The 22591-nt window shown below is 34.5% G+C and overlaps 1 protein-coding gene across 1 annotated transcript in view; it reads right to left on the reverse strand.

The window, feature by feature from the left end:
* Positions 1–22591, reverse strand: part of MYO3A (myosin IIIA) — a 271870-nt gene that overhangs the window by 242877 nt on the left and 6402 nt on the right. Inside the window, 3 exon segments of the mRNA XM_017870799.1 lie at positions 8207–8341; positions 11263–11291; positions 11294–11446. Of these exon segments, the coding sequence (XP_017726288.1) occupies positions 8207–8341; positions 11263–11291; positions 11294–11429 (300 nt within the window). The 5' untranslated portion in view covers positions 11430–11446.

Here is a 22591-nt window from a genome sequence, read left to right on the forward strand (position 1 = left end):
CCAGAATAACCAATAATGCACGACACATGAAAGTAGTATTTATGTCTATAAAAACCACTCTGATGACCGAAAATGTGCATTTGAGAGGCTTTATGACTATTTACTGAATTTTCATGCTTTGAAATACCACCTATAATTGGCAGTCTTTAGTCTCCTGAAAAGGATGTAATTTCAAAGAGAAAAATTGCTATAATTGGGGAGCAATAAGAAAAAGCAATGTCACTATTAAGAATGAACAAATCAGGACCAATTCAAATGAATAATAGAATGCAGTCTGTAGCAACACTGTGAAGGGAGCAATTATAGCTAAGACTGGATTATGAGGGAAAGGGTCTTTTAACAGAAAGATGTCCTAACTCTGAGTTTTGGATTCATTATGGCTGAAGGCACGCTAAGCAAACAGCTCCTGAGAGAGAAGCCCAGATTTCCTTACCTACTTAAAACCTGGTTGTTTATCCAACCAAGAAGGGAAAAATTACAATTAAATCTCAGTTCTCCCCTTTGTGTCCATCAATAGCAAATGCCTTATATGAGACTGATTTAACTCAATTCTGAAATTCTGTTTTACGGTCTCCCAGTTCAGGCAGGAAGCATTTGAAGAATCATAGCCCAGCCCTCATCTTCCCAGCTCCCCTCCACCCTTGATACTGATCCCCAACAGTAGATATCAGGAGTAAAAGGCAGTACAAAGTCAAAAGAGGTATTTACATTTCACTAAACAAGTCAGTCAAGAGATGTGATAGCTATAGGCAGAAAGGAATACACATAAGGTATTTCAAAATGAGGCATAGATAGAAACCAACAGAAAACATTGGTTCTCTCTTTATGTCTACATCATTAGGAAAACCTAAAATATTGAATGACAACAAAAGTCCCCATAGATGTTCTATAAAAAACTAAATCAGTTTCTACAGCATAAAACTTCATTCAAGTGTATAACTGGAATTTCAGAGGGCCAGCAACTAGTGCCCTTTTACTAAACCTGGGTACCATTTAGATTCTAAAAATAAACATGCAGAGAATTAAGATGAAAATAACTCCTAAACAGAGCCTTGTATATCATTCATGCTCAAAAACTTCTAAAATAACAAAATGAAAGTAAAATAAAGAAAAGAGAAAATCATATCAAAAGCAGAAGAAACAATTTTAAAATTGTAACTAGAGAAAACAGACTGCCGAGCAAGATTTGGCACATTATTATTCTTAGGATTTCAATTCTGGATTGAAATATAAGTAAAATGGTTTTTCATTGTGAAAAGCATCTCGCAGGGGTTTCTCTAGGCTAGTATGGCCATTCACACACACCAGGCTTAGAATGAGGACAGTTACTTATTGCTCTAATACATCCCCTCCAGTACACACCTTCTGTATGTAGATTCACATTAAAAGCCTAGCACCGTTAACATGACTCTCGGGGTAACATCACAGCCACTGCCCCTCTTTTGGTATCCTCATGCAAAATAATTTAAATGGACTTTATTACAATAAGAGGTATAATTAGCAGTCATGTTATAGTACAAAGCATTGATGCCACAAGCCAGTTTTCTGAAAGTGCCTCTAAAGCAGCACCTGCACCATTCATGTTTATAAATCAGGTAATTGTACATCTAGCCACTTATGTGTATATGTGATTAGTCTAATTTACATATGCAAATCAATTATCTTATATACAGTTTGCCAACTTCTTGCTTTCCTTAGACTTTTTTTTTTCCCCCCACTTTGTAAGTTCAAGTAGATCAGATTTTGGATATACCATTTTATTAAACTAAATTTATTTTTTGTCCTAAGCCATTTAGAGCTATTTCCAATGTCTCTATCTGATAATAAATCATAAGGACAAAATTCAAAGAAATTGTAACGACTCTGCTGATTCATTATATCTGGATGCTGCTTTACTTATACAATATTCCCAAAACATTTTAATCAATCCAACTCATTTTAATCAATCTGCTCTCTCAAAAAACATTTAACTAATATCGGGGGTTTCCAACTGTCTCCTAATTCCAGGTGATAATACTGAGAAATGCCAAGATATTAGAATAGGGATTTAATAGGCATTATGACAATGAATGATCTGATTCAATATTTTTAAGCTCTGGGAAAAGATTTATACTTTATTTTGTTGTCCATTTAGGCCTATATTAGACAGAATACCTGAATCTCCACTTAAACGCACATCTGCCAATGATTCTATACATGGAAGAAAAATTAAAAATGCATTATTGAAAATGTTTTGAAGGACATAAACAAATTATATTCAAGGTTACATCAAGGATTTTGTACAGCAGTACTTCTCAAATATGCAAATACAAACAAGAATTAAACTCTAAAATTATCCATTAATGTAAGGCAAAATGGTTTAGGCTGATAGTTTACATTCTATTACTTGGTAACTACCTTTACATGAGTAAAAGTTTAGCTTTGCTTTTATATGTGATTTCGCTAAAAATACAAAGCTATCTTAAACTAGAGAAATAAAAAATGCAGTTGACCCTTAAACAACAAGGGTTTGAACTGTGTGGGTTCACTTATATGTTAATTTTCTTCCACCTGCGCCACCCCTGAGACAGCAAGACCAACCACTCCTATTCTTCCTCTGCCTGAGACTATTCAATGTGAAGATGATGAGGATGAAGATGATGATCCACTTCCACTTAATGAACAGTAAAAATATTTGCTCTTCCTCATGATTTTCTTAATAACATTTTCTTTTCTATAGCTTATTTTATTGTAAGAATATAGTATATAATACCTATGACATAAAACTATGCATTAATTGACTATGTCATCAGTAAGGCTTCAGGTCAACAGTAAGTTATTAGTAGTTAAGTTTTAGGGGGTGTCAAAATTTTTACTTCGATTTTTCAGTGCATGGGAGATTATCATCCCTAATAATTAAAAGTTAGGGTCAACTGTAATATTGAAATCATAGATAAATTGTCTATTTTTAAAGGACACACATGGCTATTTAATTTTGTAAAATAATATATAGCATCAGATGATGAAAGATTTTTGAAAATACTTTTTTACATTTTGAAAGACTCCAGACCATAAAGGTGGCAAATGAAATATAAAAATTTATTTCCTCTTACTCATGAATCTCCATTAAAATGCTACTAAAGGAATAAAATATTATAACCACAAAGAAAAAAGGAAAGCACTGAGCAAAAAAATTCAATAAATTTTGCAATATGGAAAGCAGATAAGCAAGTGGTAACTGATTTAGCAATGAAGAGGAAGCCACAAACTAAGATACTTTGTGTGGTTCTTTTGCAGTCACCTGAACAGATTAACCCAGACAGTGCTAGGGAATAGTAGAGGTGGAGAAGCAGTTTAGAGGAGCAGGGCAGAAAGCAAGCGGTCATTTGGAAGTCTGTAATCAAAGGACTCGAAACCCTCTTATCACATATACAAAATATCAACATTCAGAAGCCTGCCTGAGCAGTACACACACACACACACACACAGGTTAAGAGACTCGAAATTTTGTTTCCTGCTGACACTGAACTGGAGGGATTCAAGATTTGGTGGCATCAGCAAAATGGGTAATCTGGGAGAGGCACAAATTACTACATGATGTGCCAAACAAAGAAAGAAACTTGGAAAGAGGAGGCCAAGGGATTTAGGAACCAGTGGTTCCATCAAGGTGGGCATCAGAGAGATATCAAAGCGGTCAGACACATGGCAGGTCTCCAAACAAGAGTGGGAAGATGAAGAGCTGCAAAAGTGTAATGAACAATATTGCCAAAATTAAGAACATGGATTTCTAAATGAGGCAGTATAGAAGCTCAGCCATACTTTTCTAGATACAGCAATCACAACACATCAAAAGTGTGGACCTGCTCAAGAGAAGGTGGCACCACTAAACTGGATCTATGTTTTCATTGCTTTATCTTATCAACCCTTCGAAATGATCTTTTTTTTTTATTATTCAAGTGAATGTATTTCCTTTGAAAACATAACAATGATTAAAACTATCTGAAGTTACATTAAGTAAAAATATAGGATAATTTCATAAGTAATATTGTCAAAAAATTGAAACATACAAAAAACATACACTCTTATTCAATATAATATTGGAAGTCCTAGCCAAAGCAATCAAGCAACAGAAAGACATAAAGGGCATCCAAATAGAAAGAAAGGAAGGCAAACAATCCCTGTTTGCAGACGACATGATTCTATATCTAGAAAACTCCATTGTCTCAGCAAGATATCAGTTTGTCTCAGCAAACTGATAAACAACTTCAGCAAGATCTCAAGATACAAAATCAATGTACAAAAATCACTAGCATTCCTATACACGAAAAACAGTTAAACTGAGAACCAAATAAAAAACAATTCCATTCACAATTGCCACAAAATGAATAAAATACCTAGAAATACAGCTAACCAGGGAGGTGAAAGATCTCCACAATGAAAGCTGCAAAATACTGCTCAAAGAAATCATATGACACAAACAAATGGAAAAACATTCCATGCTCATGGATAGGCAGAATCAATATCATTTAAATGGTCATGCTTCCCCAAAGCAATTTATAGATTCAATGCTATTCTTATCAAACTACCAATGACATTCTTCACAGAACTAGAAAAAAACTATTTTAAAATTCATGTGGAACCAAAAAGGAATCTAAATAGCCAAGGTAATCCTAAGCAGAAAAACAAAGCTGGAAGCATTACACTACCCAACTTCAAACTATACTACAGGGCTACAATAAACAAAACAGCATGGTACTGGTACAAAAACAGATACACAGACCAGTGGAACAGAATAGAAAGCCCAGAAATAAGTCCACACACTTAAAACTATCTGACCTTTGACAAAGCTGACAAAAACAACCAATGGGGAAAGGATTCTCTATTCAATAAATGGTGCTGGGACAACTGGCTAGCCATATGCAGAAGACTGAAACAGAACCCCTTCCTTACACTATATACAAAAATCAACTCAAGATGGATTAAAGACTTAACTGTAAAACCCAAAACTATAAAAACTTTGGAAGACAACCTAGGCAATATCATCCATTCTGACACAGGAACTAGCACAGATTTCATGATGAAGACTCCAAAATCAATATCAACAAAAGCAAAACTTGACAAATGAAATCTTATTAAATTAAAGAGCTTCTGTACAGCAAAAGAAATCATCAACAGAGTAAACAGTCAGCCTACAGAATAGGAAAAGATGTTTGCAAACTATGCATCTGACAAAGGTCTAATATCCAGCATCTGTAAGGAACTTACGTTTAGAAGGCAAAAACAAACAACCTTATTAAAAAGTGGGCAAAGAACATGAACAGATTCTTTTCAAAAGAAGACATACATGTAGCCAATAGCATGTGAAAAAAGCTCAACATCACTGGTCACTAGAGAAATGAAAATCAAAACCGCAATGAGACACCATCTCACACCAGTCAGAATGGCTATTTTTAAAAAGTCAAAAAATAACAGGTATTGGTGAGGTTTCAGAGAAAAGAGAATGCTTATATGCTGCTGGTGGGAGTGTAAATTAGTTTAGCCATTGTGGAAAACAGTGTGATGATTCCTCAAAGAACTAAAAACAGAACTATCATTCAACCCAGCTATCTATTGCATTACTGGGTATATACCCAAAGAAATAGAAATTGTTCTACCACAAAGACACAGGCACATGTATGTTCATTGCAGCACTATTCACAACAGCAAAAACATGAAATCAACCTACATGCCCGTATTAGTCCATTTTCACACTGCTGATAAAGACATACCTAAGACTGGACAATTTACAAAAGAAAGAGGTTTAATGGACTTACAGTTCCACATGGCTGGGGAGGTCTCACAATCATGGTGGAAGGCAAGGGGGAGCAAGTCACATCTTACCTGGATGGCAGCAGGCAAGGAGAGAGCTTGCACAGGGAAACGCCCCCTTATAAAATCATCAGATCTCATGAGACTTATTCACCATCATGAGAACATCATAGGAAAGACCTGCCCCCATGATTCAATTACCTCCCACTGGGTCCCTTCTGCAACACATGGGAATTTAACATGAGGTTTAGGTGGGGACACAGCAAAACCACATCAATACCTATCAATGGCAGACTGAATAAAGAAAATGTGGTACACATACACCATGGAATACTATGCAGCCATATAAAAGACTGAGATCATGTCCTTTGCAGAAACATGATTGGAGCCAGAGGCCATTATTCTTAGCAAACTATCGCAGGAACAGAAAATCAAATGTCACATGTTCTCACCTATAAGTGGAGCTAAATCATGAGAACACATGGACACAAAGAGAGAAACAACAGATACTTGATGGTAGAGGGTGGGAAGATGGTGAGGATCAGGAAAAATAACTAATGGGAACTAGGTTTAACACCTTGGTGATGAAATAATCTGTACAACAAATCCCTGTGACACAAGTTTACCTATATAACAAACCTGCAAATGTACTCCTGAACTTAAAATATTTTTAAAGAAAAAAACATACAAAAAATGAAGCAAATATGTTAAATATTAAGAATTTTTTATAGGTTCAAATATTTTCCACAATGATCATCTATTATTTGTAGAATCATTTAAAAACCATAATGGAGGCCAGGCACAGTGTCTCACACCTGTAATCCCAGCACTTTGGGAGGTCGAGGCAGGTGGATTACTTGAGATCAGGAGTTTGAGACCAGCCTGGCCAACACAGTGAAACACTGTCTCTACTAAAAATACAAAAATAAAAAAATTAGCTGGGCATGGTGGCATGTGACTGTAATCCCAGCTACTCGGGAGACTGAGGCTCGAGAAACGCTTGAACTCAGGAGGCGAAGGTTGCAGTGAATTAAGATTGTGCCACTGCACTCCAGCCTGGGCAACACAGCAAGACTCCATTTCAAAAAAAAAAGTAGAAAAATATGAATATAAGTCTTAATATAATTTATTTATGATTATTGTGCCTATTACACTTTGGCTGTGTCCCCTCCAAAATTCATACGTTGAAACTTAATGGTGAATGTGATAGTATTAAGAGGTGGGACCTTTAAGAGGTAATCAAGCCATAAGGGCTTCTTCCTCATGAATGGGGTTTTAAGATCCTTAATAAAAAGAGGCTCCACACAGTGTTGGGCTCTCTTGCCTTCTGCCCTCTGCCATGTGAGAACAAAGCATTTCTTCTTTCCAGGGCATGTAGCAACAAGGTGCCATCTTGGAAGTAAACAGGCCTCACCAGAGAAGTGAACCTGCTGGTTCCTGGATCTTGGACTTCCAGCCTCCAAAACTGAGAGGAAGAAATTTCTGTTCTTTATGAGTTACCCAGTGTGTGGATTTTTGTTATAGCAGCACAAATAGACTAAGACAATGCCACTTCAGGAAAAGCAATGGAACATTCAAAAAGAAATAAAATACTCAAATGCTAATAAAACGATGATGAACACAATAAATATATGCTGTTATAGTTGTCAAATAAAGGTATCTACTGTCCCTGAATTTGATAAAAGTGATTTTAAAAAATTCTAATAGATTTTATTAGAAATAATGTTTACCGCACTTGAATAATGTTCAATGAAAATCAGAAAAACGGAATTTGTCTGGGACTGGCAATCACCTTAGTGTGGGACCTGCTAGTACTCCTGCCTTAGAGAGGATTGCTCCAGTGTAAGAAAAACTACTCTCAGGACTGGAAAGGGCAGACTCTACAAATTCCCTTTAGCAACTTATTCAGTATCAACACCATTTGAAGTAAGTTTTCTTCCCTGTAAATATAAATACCTGGTTCTGTAGTTCAAGTCATTAGCATTCAATAAAGACAGAAAAGAAAATTATAGCTCACTATTTTGCCTAATGAAGCCTCACTTAACATTAATTTTCTTATATCTTAGCACCTGGCACAGAGGTTCATCACACGTTAATGAAACAAAATATAGATGAATAAATAAATATTATAATGAAATCCCTTTTAATTTTTTTTTTCCTATGGGAAAAATAATCTCAGTTTCTTTAGTCTTTTATTGTGGAGTAATTTCCTTTTAACATTTACTAGTCGTCGTGGCTTTCCTTCAATTTTTTGATGTTTCTTAAGACGGCAAGGCCAAAACTAGGCACAACATTCATGGCTGGTCAGGAACTTACCAGAATTGTTTTTATGATATCAATGTTACATAAATAGTATAATAAGTCATTTCAGAACCATACTCTAAGTTTCCACCCATACAAATAATGCTGAAACACTTACCTCAAGAACCAACCACAGCTTGTCTCCATTTACTTTATCCTTCTTAAAGTATATCCCATAGAATCTGACCACATTACGGTGGTCAGAAAGTGCTTTTAAGATGTTATACTCTGCTTCAATCTCTTCGTCAATATCCTAGTTTCAAAAAGTCATAAGCATAGAACTGTGAGAAAAACGTAAGTAATGTCAAAGAAACAGATTATAGAATACCAAACATAGAATTTGATTATGTCAAGGTCATAATAGTCTTTACTGTGCTTAGTATTATGTACTGTAATTTCTCATCACATTATTTAAGGGGAGAGATTGTGATTTTCATGATAATCAAGTGAATCTCAAGTTATGTCAATTTCATCAAATTTTAAAATGGATAAATGTTATTTTTATATGCAATTATAAGTAAACATCTATGGAGAGCTACTCCAGATGATTTTGCTTTTTTGTATTACTAACTTTGTTACAATGGCAAAGCCATTGATCTGAAATAGTAAATTTTAAGACTGGAATCTGGTTCATTTTGTTTCTTTTGGAAAAACCAGGACATTTAGTAAGCTATCCAAAACTTCAGTCATACAAACAATAATTCCACTTTTCCAAAAACTCAAATAGAGGTAAGTTTATAAAAGATTGCTCAAAACCTTTAATGATCTAAAGGTCCATTCAGCAAAAGAAGAAGCAGGGCCTGCTATCTTATCAATAAGAATGAAAGACAGGCCCACTTAGTCCATATTTCTAGAAAATCACATATATATAATCCGAAACAATTCACAGAGTAATAAAGAAGAGAAAGCTTTAATTAAATATTGATTTTAGTGAACATTTAATGGCTTATTGTTATTTTTTTATTATAGAAAATTCATGGAATCACAGAGGTTAGAAATTTAAAATTGAACTCTAATTTTAGAGGCATAAAGTTAAGCCCTGAAGAGCTGGAGTCCAGAGCTATTAGTGTAAAATCCAGATAAGACTTCCCAAGTCTGGGCCCGGGCGCGGTGGCTCAAACCCTGTATATCCCAGCCACTTTGGGAGTGCCGAGACGGGCGGATCACGAGGTCAGGAGATCGAGACCATCCTGGCTAAACATGTGGAAACCCCGGTCTCTACTAAAACATACAAAAAACTAGCCGGGCGAGGTGGCGGGCGCCCTGTAGTCCCAGCTAATTGGGAGGCTGAGGCAGGAGAATGGCGTAAACCCGGGAGGCGGAGCTTGCAGTGAGCTGAGATCGGCCACCGTGCACTCCCAGCCCGGTGCGACAGAGCGAGACTGTGTCTCAAAAAAAAAAAAAAAAAAAAAAAAAAGACTCCATAGTCTGCTACGTTCTCATCTTACTCATTCAACTCCTCTCTTGAAAATAAAATGACTGATTAAAAATACGTAATGGTAAGACTCCTTTAATTTAAAATAAGCAAATATTTTCAAGATGTTTGGATGCATTTAAATTTATTTAAGATTATAATCTCTTGGTTATAAATCTTTTTTATTTGACTTGTGACAAGATGAAAGAAGAGTAAATAAATAATTATTAGAAAAATATATATGTACTGTGACAAGAATGAAAGCAAAAGGCTAAATTAAGTATAATAGTTATAAAATCAGTATTTCATTAAATAGTACTAAATATGACTTATAAGGTTTGTAGGTATACCACACATGAGTCAATTATGAAAGAATAGTGGTTACATGGATTATAAGCCATTTGTTCTCCATTAAGAAGGAAGGGAAAGAGATACACCATGGGCCAGACAATGGTATTGGACTGAATTTCTTTCTCTTGCCGCCACACACCTGAATCCCTAATGCAAAGGCTAGAGGAAAGAGAGGTATAGTCACTTTGGTAGAACTTAATTTGTACCTCTGTTCCTTCAGTTTAAATGCTTAGAAGTTTCCAAGAGAATGTGAAGACATTCAGCAACAGTTAAGCCTGGGCATACTGAGTCTGATTTTTTTTTCCTCCAGTGTATTTAATTTATTACTTTAAAATACACCTCCCCTACCTTTCTCCTCTGCTCAAAATAATATGGAGGAGTGTAGTTATAATGGGTTTAGCAGAAATAAACTATCAAAAAAAAAAAAGGAACAGCAACCCTAAGATGAACAAGACCTTTTGCAGCATCTCACAAGTAGTAGATGAGCTGTAACAAGGACCTAGGACTCTGATGCCCTCTCTATACACATTTTTTCACCATTTTCATCATGCCATGCTCGCATCATGTGTGCAAGATGGAGAAGTTGCTTTCAGTAGATGTTTGAGAAGCATCTGATGACTAAGCTCATTCTGGCTCTCGCATGTGCTATGGGAGAGAATGGTGTCTACCAGCAACCTGAAGATATTCGGAAACTGCCAGCTCTCATTACCAGAAAATAGAATCTCAGTAGTCTCATGCTCTTAAAACAGAAAAAAAGGTTTGGCCGTTTTGCTTATTACAATTGCTACTTAAAAAAAAAAAAAAAAAAGCAAATGGGGGCCCCTACTGTGGCCTCCTGTAAGCAGAGACCACCAGAGTTGAACATGAAATTTAATTCTTCACAATAAGAACTTTGCCCTGATTATAAATCCACACCACGTTTGCTTTGGAAACATTTAAGCAAACCTGAAAATTAATTTTCCTTCTCTGAAATAAATTTAATTTTAAAAAGTCTTCTTTAGTTTGGCCTAAGAGAAATATTTCCTGAAGCCTAAACAAACACAGGACGAAAAGAAGATATGGTTAAGATGCCATTTTAGGATTACTTCTAGACCCCTGAGTTTGTATCTTTACAATTTTTCATGTCTAAAATAACATTGAGTCAACTTCAATAACACTGTCGATTGAGAGCTGCATTTTTTGTGTGCTTATGCAATTATTCATCAAGTACTTATTGTGCCTTATTACACATATTAAGCACAGAAACTTGGAAAAGCAAATAAGTAGACTTTTCCTTCACCTTTATCTTCAAATTGTAACCTGTTTTAGACTGCTATTATGATGAATAAATCAAGATAAAATACTTACAGTCTTTTAAGTGTTTCATACAGATAAAATAAAGCTAATTAGAAGGAAAAAATATGACTTACGTGAATTGGATCAAGAATTTTGACTGCTGCTTTTGGCCATTTTTCTTATTCAGTACTTTAAAAACTTTCCCGTAAGTTCCTTTGCCAATTGTCTCAGTGATTTCCCACGTATCAGAAGGATCAGGAAAGTTATCAAAGATGATTGTTTTTCCAATTAATGGAAACATCTCAAAGGTTTAAATACCTGGAGATAAGAAGTACAGTTTCATCTACATTTGATTGAGGATATCAAATGGCACACACAAACCCATGGGAAATTAGCGAATATTTTCACTGATATGATAGAAAATATTCAATAGTAACCAAACATATTTCAGAGTCATAGGAAATTTGAATTTTAATTCTCATTTGCAAACATTAATATGAATTTAATAATGCTTTGTAAACAGGGCTTTATTTCTATGTCCAATCTAGTCTCTTATTAATTGCTGTTAATTCTTTTTAGATTAAAATAAGAGACATTTATGTAATTTTGATTTTCTTCTTTATACTCCGGTATCACAACAAATCAAATAATTTTAGAATGAACCTTAGAGAAGATAAAATTCAACTTCCTCATTTAAGCAGATCTTGCACTTTATAAGTGATCATGTTTTGTGTCACTTCTCTATGCAAAACTCAATAATGGGTACTCTACATGGCTTTTAGGATGAAATTTCCTTAACATAACCTACCAAATTCTTTAAAATATGGCCTTTGCTTAATGTTCCAGCCTCTTCTCTCATACACTATGATTCAGCTACTCTGGATACCTCAAGGCATTTCTTTCTTGAGGACCTTAATACACACTATTCCTGACCCCATCTGCCTGTGGCTTCTTTGCTAAATTGCAAAACCTACTTATCTTTCAGATCTCAGCGTAGATACCACTTCATACAAGTGTGACTACTCTCCACTCCATCTGGGTTGCATGCCCCACCTCAGTACTCCAGCAGCACTCTGCACTGCTGTTATCTGACATCACTACTGTATGCCCAGCAACTGCAAGGGCTGAAATGATAGACTGATTAATTAAAGAATATGGTCAATGAGGTCATTTATTGATATCATTATCAATATTATCAATAATATCAGTATCCGATATCATCACTGGTACCATTATTGTGATTGTAAATTAGATAGCATTTATGTATCTGATGTCATCACTGTACGTCCAACACCTGGCACACTGCTGAAATAATTGATTTGTCAATTAATTAAAAGAATAGGTCAATGAGATCAAGTGACTTTATAAAGGACATTTTACATTTTCTTGACTTCCAAGTGATGCTCTTTTCTATATTCTCCCTATATTATATTACACCATTTCTATAAAACTACAAAAAAGGGTGAGAATAATAAAAGAAAGGAAAGTGCTCTTAGCACTTCTGGTAGCCCTCACATTATTTCAATTATCTATATAAACCACACTCTTTTCAATATATATCAATATTCCATATTAGCCCATGAAATTCACTTGTCTGGCCACACTCACAACTTTCAGCTTTATTCACATCACCAATCCACTGATCCTCAACTTTCTTTAAGCCCATCAGCCCTCTTAATTTTTCACTCCCTACTCATTTCTCCTTCCCCAGGATAGACTCTAAAGCCTTGTATTATTGTGACATCTTTACAAAGGCCCTAAACACTCTTGTTCCTCCCTTTTTCCATCATATTCTCCTGGAGGGTGAAAACAACTCTGGTTAAATACTACATCTTCTTCACATCTGTGCCCACAACTGAGAAAACAATACAACCATGTTGACTAGTTTCACCTAAAATTGAGGATAAGGAACTGACAATTACACTATCAACTCTGCCCAGCAACCCTACAGCGCTTCTATTGTTTGTATATTCCCTGTTCTCTGGAGTTACTATTTCACAGTGATATCTTTCCTCAAATTTGTTTCTCCACAAATTTTTCTCTCTTTGCCGTTTACTCTTTCCTACCAAACTTTACAAATGATGCCTGTACTTCATTATTAATTGAAAAAATGGAAGGAATACTAAATCCTTAATATTCTGACATCAAAAGCTACAAACCAATGTGCATCAAATGTAGTAAGTTCATTGCTATCCGGGGTAATTGCTGTTTGTCCTCAAATAGCCTTTTCCTTTGGTTCCTTCTTGTCCTGTCGATCTCAGTTCAAATGTCAATTTCTTAGGCCCTCCTTGACGAACCTTTATAAAATTAGCCTTCTCCACTTATGCTGTTATTCTTTCATTAGAATGTAAGCTACAGGAGGTATGGGCTCTGTTATTTTGTGACTGTATCCACAATTCCCAAAACAATGCCTAGCACATGATAGGCAATCAATAAATAATGAATAAATGGGCAAATGTTTATTTGTTCATTGTTAATTCTGACAGTGGAGACCTAATCTATCTTGTTCACTTCCAAATCTAATAATCGATTTGGCCTAACTCTGTTCCTGGAACATACAGTAAATGTTAAATATATAGCTGTTGAATAAATGAATAAATAGGGTTCTTCAAAAACTACATTTTTTTAAGTTAGGAAGAGAAATAAGGTTTAGGGAGAACTGAAAAGAATACGAAAATCCAAAACACAGTAAGAGCACATTCTGATTCATTATACTTAAGGGCACATTATCTAGTAAATGGTTATGAATGCATGCTAAAAATTGTATTACTATATAAAAACACACTTCTGAATAGTTCTTAGAACACTTAATCTTTATGAAATTCATGCCTTTGATCCAAAATGCAAAGAGGTAATCAGTAATAATCATCCTCTTTAACAATTTCATAATCAGTGACAAAATCACTACTTCTTACATCTACTTGAGTCATGCAAATAAGCATTTATGCCATCTCTATAACATAAACGTTAGACCAAAAGACCAAATTAAATCTTGTTAAAGGTCTGAAATAGGAGTTGTCAAGCAAGAGAAACATTCATTACATGGAATACTGCCTTTCAAGCAGGAATGTTATTGAACACAGTTTTCATTTCTGATATATTAACTCTTAGGAGTTAACTGTTGGTTTTTCAATACACAGACATAAGAATTCAATGAAAAAATGAATGAACAACAAATATGTGCAAAGTACTTTTATGAGTTTTGGAAATACAAAGATAGAAAACTCATGGATAGATTAATAAACATGTAACTATAACATATTATGAAAAGTGATAAATAATAATATAAATAAAGTACTATAATAGCCCAGGTGAAAAGCAATTAATTCTGAAGTGATCAGGAAAAGAATCAGAGAAAATTCTGAAGTGGTCAGGAAAAGATTTGAGCTGGACACTAAAAATAAGCAGGAATTTGTTTAAAATGCAATTTTTTCTTTAACAATTCTCAATCAGACAAATATTTAAAGCAGTGTATCAATACAGTGTAAAACATTATAAAGCAATAATCACAAAATGACAAAAACAAGGCATTTTGGAAACAGAATATACCTAGCCATGTTCCATATAAAGCAAATGAACAAAACTCCCAACACATAGGTAAAATGAAGCCATTTAAAATGACTGCTTCAAAATAATTAGGCTGGAATTAGGCCAGAATCAAGTCTCCTGACTGCTAAACTATACTTTTACCATATAAAGTTGTTTATTCTTTAAGAATGAAATAGAATGTCACAGCTAGTAAACAACTAATTACTTAATAACTACAGGAAATTGCACTTGACATAAAAATGTTTGTATATTTTCCCTAATCCTTTAGCATGCACAGAATTAAAATTCTCTAGCCTGTAAAATTAAAACACATAATTAAGTTCTTAGTTATATGATCATGTAAGCCAAACAATTATTTTCAACATATATATTTAACATATTTTGATACGTGCATTTACCATAATTCTGAAAAGGTACTCACCAAGCTACATTTTAAAATGAATACTCATCTTTTGAATAGATTTATTATATATTGAGCTTCTGGGTTTTTTTAAGATAGAAAATTGGTCATAATACAATGAAAAACGTATCTTACTTCAGGATCTTCAGACTCATCTCAACAATTATTCTGCTTGTTTTTGTAAACATGCACTTAATTCTTCTTTAATAAAATAACCAAATTGGCTTCATGCTCATTCTAAAACATAGCAGGGCTGATCTCCCACAGGGTTATCTGTGTTCCCTCTGCCTAGAATGCTCTTTCTCCAGATATTGACATGGTTCACACCGCCACTTCCTTCAAGTCTTACATCAGCCTTCACGTCCCCAGTAAGTCCCACCCTGATCATCTTAATTAAAATTCCAATCTGACTTCCTACATCCCATCCTGCCTCCCAACTCCTTGTCTCACTTGCCCTGTTGCATTTTGATAACACTTATCACCTCCTAACACTCTCCATAATTTCCTATAATTATGTTTTATTTGTTTTCTCCACTACCAGAATGTAAGCCCCTTGAGGCCTGAAATGTTTATCCTGTTTTTTCACTGACGTACTTCAAAGACTTTAAAACCATGCCTGACACATAGTAGACAGTCCATAAATATTTGGTGAATATTAAGTAGAAATGAATAGAAAAGAATACATAGAAAATTTTCAAATGATTTCAACAATCAATTTTATCAAATATTTTTTAAAGAAATAATACCATCTTTGCCAGGCACGGCAGCTCACGCCTGTAATCTCGGCACTTTGGGAGGCCAAGGTGGGTGGATCACCTGAGGTCAGGAGTTCGACACCCGCCTGACCAACATGGAGAAACCCCATCTCTACTAAACATACAAAATTAGCCGGACATGGTGGTGCATGCCTGTAATCCCAGCTACTTGGGAGGCTGAGGCAGGAGAATCGCTTGAACCTGGGAGGCGGAGGTTGCAGTGAGCCAAGATCTTGGCATTGCACTCCAGCCTGGGCAACAAGAGCAAAACTCAGTCTCAAAAAAAAAAAAAAAAAAAGAAGAAGAAGAAAAAAAGAAATAATACCATCTTATGCAATTTTGTTTTCAGAGAATAGAGATAGAGGGAACATGTGAAAGTATCTATAATAAGACAGACTGTACAAAATCAGATAAATTTATTAAACACAACCAAATGGAAATTCTGGATATAAAAAATAAAATAACTGAATTGAAAATCTTACTAAAGGAGTTCAAGAGCACACTCGAATAGGCAGAAGAAAATATCAGTGAACTTGAAGACAAATTACTTGTAATTATCATCTGAAGGGCAGAAAGAGAAAAGAATGAAAGAAAATAAACAGAGCCTAAGGGACATATAGAACGCCACCAACAAGACCAATATATACATTATGAGAGTTCAAGAAGCAGAAGAGAAAGAGAAAGGGAAAGAGAGCTTATTTGAAGAAATAACAGCCAAAAACTTCACAAATTTAAGGAAAGTCATGCATCTGGAAATCCAAGAGGCTCACTGAATTGGAAGGCAAATCCAAAGAAACCCAAGCCCAGACATAATCAAGCTGTGAAAAGACAAAGACAAAAAAAAAAGGAAACTTAAAAGCAGCAAGAGAAAAGCAATTTATTACATACAAGGGACTCTCAAGATTATCAGTGAATTTCTCAGCAGAACTCTTGCAAGTTAGAAGGCAGCTTAAAGTGCTGAAAGATAAAAACCTGTCAACTGAGAATTCTATATCTGGGAAACTATCCTTCAAAAAAGAGAACAAAATTAATTTTTGTTCCCAGATAAACAAAAATGGATGGAGTTCATTACCACTCCATCTGCCCTACAAGAAACGCCAAATGGAGCCCTTCAGGTTGAAATGAATGGATGCTAGACAATATCTTGAAGTCTTATGAAAATGTAAAGTTCTCCAGTAAAAGTAATTACATGGAAAATTATAAAACCCAGTAGTACTGTAATTTTAGTTAATGCCACTTTTTTATCTTTAATTTCAAACACAAATGCATAAAAATAGTTATAAATCTATGTTAATCTATTTTACATATCTACAATATGTAAAATGTAATTTGTGACATCAATAACAAAGTGTGGGGGCAGAGCTGTAAAGCAGTAGAATTTTTATAAGTAATTGAGTTAAGTTGGTATCAGTTTAAAATAAGTTGCTATAATTTCAGGATATACCCATGGTAACCACAAAGAAAATAAGAAAAGAATCAAAACATGTCATTACAAAATATACACTAAATACAAGGGAGATAATAGTAGAGGAAATGAGTAACAAAAATGTTATAACATCAAAAAACAACCAAAAAATGATAATGGTAAGTTCTTCTCTATTGGTGTTTTAAATGTAAATAGATTAAATTCTCCAATCAAAAAAGAGACTGGCAGAATGAATTTTAGAAAGAAACACACCTGATGCAACTATATGCTATCTACAAAAGACTTCAAGTCATAAACTCTTACAAGAGACAAAGAAAATGTGATAATGATAAAATGGTCAATTTGCCAAGTATACATAACAACTATACACATATATGTACCAAAATTTAGAGCTCTAAAATATATGAACAAACATTGACAGAACTAAAGGGGAAAAGAGACAGCTCTACAATAATAGTAGAAGATTTCAATATCTACAATAATGCATAGAACAATGAGACAGAAAATCAGAAATAAAGGACACGATCAACACTATAGACCAACTGGATTTAACAGACATATACAAAACGCTGCACCCAACAATGACAGAATGCACATTTTTCTCAAGTGCACAGGAACATTCTTCATTATAGACTATGTGTTTGACTGCATTACAAGCCTTAATGAATTTAAAGGGACTGAAAACATGCTAAACATCCTTTCTGATCAAAATGCAATGAAACTAGAAGACTGGAAAATCCACAAATATGTAGAAATTAAGCAGTACACTATTAAACAACCAATAAGTTATAGAAGAAATTACAAGAGAAAACCGAAAATATCTTGAATCAAATGAAAATAAAAATACAACATAGCAAAACTTACAGAATCCAGTGAAAGTACTGCTAAGAGATAAATTTGTTGCTCTAAAAGCTTAAATTTAAAAAAGGAAGAAAAATATGAAATCAATGATGTAACTTTACACTTCAAGGAACAAGAATAAGAGTAGCAAATTGAACCTAAAAGTGGCACACACACACACAAAAAAAAAACCACTAGAAAATAATGAAGATGCAGCAGAGATAAATAAAACAGAGAACAAAAATGTAGAGAAAATCAACAAAACCATGAGTTGATTCTTCAAAAGGATCAACAAAATTGACAAATCTTTAAGCAGATTTACTAGAAGAGAGGATATAAATAACTAAAACAAGAAATCAAAGAGGGAAAATTATTACCAATTTCAGAGAAACAAAAATGATTAGAAGAGAGTACTGTTAACATTTGTATGCTAACAAATTGGATAAACTAGATGAAATAGACAAATTCCTAGAAACACACAACTCACCAAGACTGAATCACGATGAGGTAGAAAATCTGAAAAGAGGTATCACTTATAAAAGAGATTGAATTAGTAATCAAAAACTTCTCTACCACAACAACAACAAAATCTCAGGACCAGATCACTTCACTGGTAAATTCTACCAAACATTTAAAGAATAATTAACAACAACCCTTCTCAAACTCTTCCAAAAATATTAAAAAGAGGGAACACTTCCTAACTCATTCTATGAGGCCAGCATTATCCTGACACCAAAACCAGACAGTGGCGCTACAAGAGAAGAAAACTGGAGATGAATATATCTGTGAAGATTGATGCAAAAATCCTCAAAATACAGGCAAACTAACTTCAACAGCATGTTAAAAGGATGATACACCATGACCAACGGAGAATTATTCTGGACTACAAAAATTATTCAACATATGTAAATCAACCAGTGTAATATGCCATATTAACAGAAGAAAGGGGAAAAAACACATGATCATTTAAGTTGATGCAGCAAAAGCATTTGACAAAATTCACCCTTTCAAAATAAAAACACTCAACAAACTAAGAACAGAAAAAGACTACCTTGACATAATAACCATTTATAAAAGCCCATAGCTAACATGATATTCAATGGTGCAAGACTAAAAGCTTCTTCCCTAAGATCAGGAACAAAACAAAAATGCCCACTTTTACCATTTCTATTCAACATATTACTGGAAATCCCAGTCAGAGCAATCAGGCAAGAAACATAAATAAAAGCATTCAGACTGGAAAGAAAGAATTAAAATTATCTCTGTTCACAGACTATTTGATCTTATATGTACCAAATCCTAAAGAATCACACACACACATACACACATACACACACACACACACACACACACGTTAGAACTAATTAATGAATTCAGCGAAGCTGCAGGATACAAAATCAACATGCAAAAATCTGTTGTTTTTCTGTACACTAACAATGAACAACTAGAAGAAATTAGGAAAACAATTTCATCTACAATAGAATCAAAAAGAATAAAATACTTAGGAATAAACTTAACCAAGGAGATGAAAGACTTGTGTATTGAAAACTACAATTGCTGAAAGAAATTAAAGAACACACAAATAAATGGAAAGATACCTGTGTTCATGGATTGGAAGATTTTATATTGGTTAAATGTCAATATTTCCCAAAGTGATCTATAAATTCAATGCAATTGCTATCAAAATCCCAATGATTTTTTTTGCAGAAATAGAAATAAATACATCCTAAAACTCATGTGGAATCTCAAAGGATCTCCAGTAATCTTGTAAAGAAGAACAAAGTTGGGGGTTTTATACTTCCTGATTTCAAAACTTACTACAATGCTACAGTAATCAAATAATTGCGGTACTGGTACATATAGACAAATAGAGTGAAATAGAGAGCCCAGAAATATAGTCAAATGATTTCCAACAATAGGGAAAAAACAGTCTTGTTAACAAGTGGTGGTGGGAAAACTGGATATCCACATGCAAAAGAATATTACTGTTAGATCACATACAAAAATTAACTCAAAATAGATCAAAGACTCAACCATAAGAGCTAAAATAATAAAACACTTAGAAGAAAACATAACGGAGAAGCTTCACGAAAATGGATTTGGCAATGATTTCTTAGCTATGACTCCAAAAGCACAAGCAGAACAGAAAAAATACATAAATTGGACTTGATAAGAACCACAATTTTTGGATATCAAGGGATGTACAAAACATCAACAACAGAGTGAAAAGACAATCTTCACAATGAGAAAAAACATTTGCAAATCATATATTTGATAACAGGTTAACATACAGAATATATAAATAACTCCCACCACTCAAAAAAAAAAAAAACCTACCCAATTAAAAAATGAGCAAAGGATTTGATTAGAAGTTTCTCCAAATAATATACACAAGTGGTCAATGAGCATATGAAATGATGTACAACATCCTAATAATTAGGAAAACGCAAATCAAAAAGTCACAATGAGATACCACTTCATGCTCATTATAAGTTATTATTTAGAAAAAAGAAACCCAGAAAGAGATTTCAGTGTTGTTAATGTTGTAGAGAAATTGGAACTCTTGTGCATTGCTAGCAGGAATATATTGCAGCTGCTGTGGAAAATAGTATGGCAATTCTTCACAAAAATAAATATAGACTTACCATAGGTTAAAAATTTCATCTCTTGAATATAAGCCAAAGAATTCAATCAAAGGCTTAAAGAGATATTTGTACACCCACGTTAATGGCAGTATTATTCACAATAGCCAAAGACAGAAACAACCTACATGTCCACTGACAGATGGATAACAAAATGCTGTATACACCTACAAATGAAATATTATTTGGCTGGACGCGGTGGCTCATGCCTGTAATCCCAGCCCTTTGGGAGGCCGAGGCAGCCGGATCACTTGAGGTCAGGAGTTCAAGACCAATGTGGCCAACATGGTGAAACCCCATCTCTAATAAAAATATAAAAATCAGCCAGGTGTGATGGCACATGCCTGTAGTCCCAGGTACTCGGGAGGCGAGGCAGAGGCATCACTTGAACCCAGAAGGCAGAGGTGGCAGTGAGCTGAGATGGTGCCACTGCATTACAGCCTGTACGAGAGAGAGAGACTCTGTCTAAAAAAAAAAAAAAAGAAAGAAAGAAAAGAAAGAAAAAAGAAAAGAGATATTATTCAGCCTTAAAAAGGAAGGAAACTTGACACATAATACAACATGGATGAGATGGATGAGCCTAGAAGACCTTATGTTGAGCAACGTAAGCCAGTCGCAAAGGGAAATATACGATTCCACTCATATGAGGTGTCTAGAATAGTCAAATTCAAAGACACAAAGTAGAATTGTGGTTGCTAGCAGCTGAGGGAAGAAAGAACAGGAACTATTGTTGAATGCAGAGTTTCAGTTTGGGAAAATAAAAAATTTCTGGAGATGGATGGTGTTAATGGTTGGGCAACAATGTGACTGTACTTAATGCCACGGAACTGCACATTTAAAAATAGTTTGAAAGGCAAATTTTATGCAATGTATGTTTTACCACAGCAATATAATTACCCAGAATGTAATACAGGGGGTCAAAATCACAGAAAAATGTGAAAACTAAGTTAGAAGATATGGAGAGGAGAATGGGATGATCAGGCTGCTCTCAGATCCATGCATAATCATCCATCTCCTGAATCTTGGGGACTGACATCTCAAAACCATATTTCCTACACTCCTTGTCCAACTGGCTTCCTGCCCTGAGAAATTCTGCCAGTGAGTCCCAAGTAGGGAGAAGGGAGAAATCAAAATATTTTTCCTCTGCCTTCTTTGCTTTCTATGGTGATGTCTCCATCAGTTGCTGTGGCTCTCTATGGTCGCTGTTCCTGTAGGACAGAAACCGCCAGGGTTCTAGATAGCCTCAGATTCTGGGTTCTGCTAAGACTACCTCCTGCAGCCTGAGAAGTGACAACAGTTTTTTGCCACTCTGAACTTTTAAATTGCCTCACTATCCCCTATTTGGCTTTCAGATGTGACAAACATTTGTCACTAATTCTCCATATTAAATTCCTTCTGTTGCACTATATGGCATTAACTCTGTTTTCTTGACTGATTCAGCCTAATACAAATCTAATCAGAATTTGAGAAGAAAATAAGAGAATGGAGAAAAGGCAACCAATAATGACTGCGAGGGTTCCAAAATAGATGAAAGGTATGAACACTCCAATTCAGGAAAATTCGAATAAGATAAATAAAAAGAAATTCACACTTATATACACCACAATGAAACTATACAGCAACAAAGACAATAAGAAGCTCTTAAAGTCAACCAGATAGAAAAGATTATTACATACAGAGGAAAATAATTGGAATGATTGCTGATTTTTCAAAAGAAGACAGTAGCATAATATATTCAAAACACTGAAAGAAAATAATTGCTAATCTGAAATTAACAAAAGTACCCATAAAATTATCTTTCAAGATGAAAGGCAAAATACAGGTATTTTTCAGAAAAAAAAAAGTTTAACA

This window comes from Rhinopithecus bieti, unplaced genomic scaffold, assembly GCF_001698545.2.
Source record: "Rhinopithecus bieti isolate Rb0 unplaced genomic scaffold, ASM169854v2 scaffold_5022, whole genome shotgun sequence".
In the NCBI taxonomy this organism is placed as follows: Eukaryota; Metazoa; Chordata; class Mammalia; order Primates; family Cercopithecidae; genus Rhinopithecus; species Rhinopithecus bieti.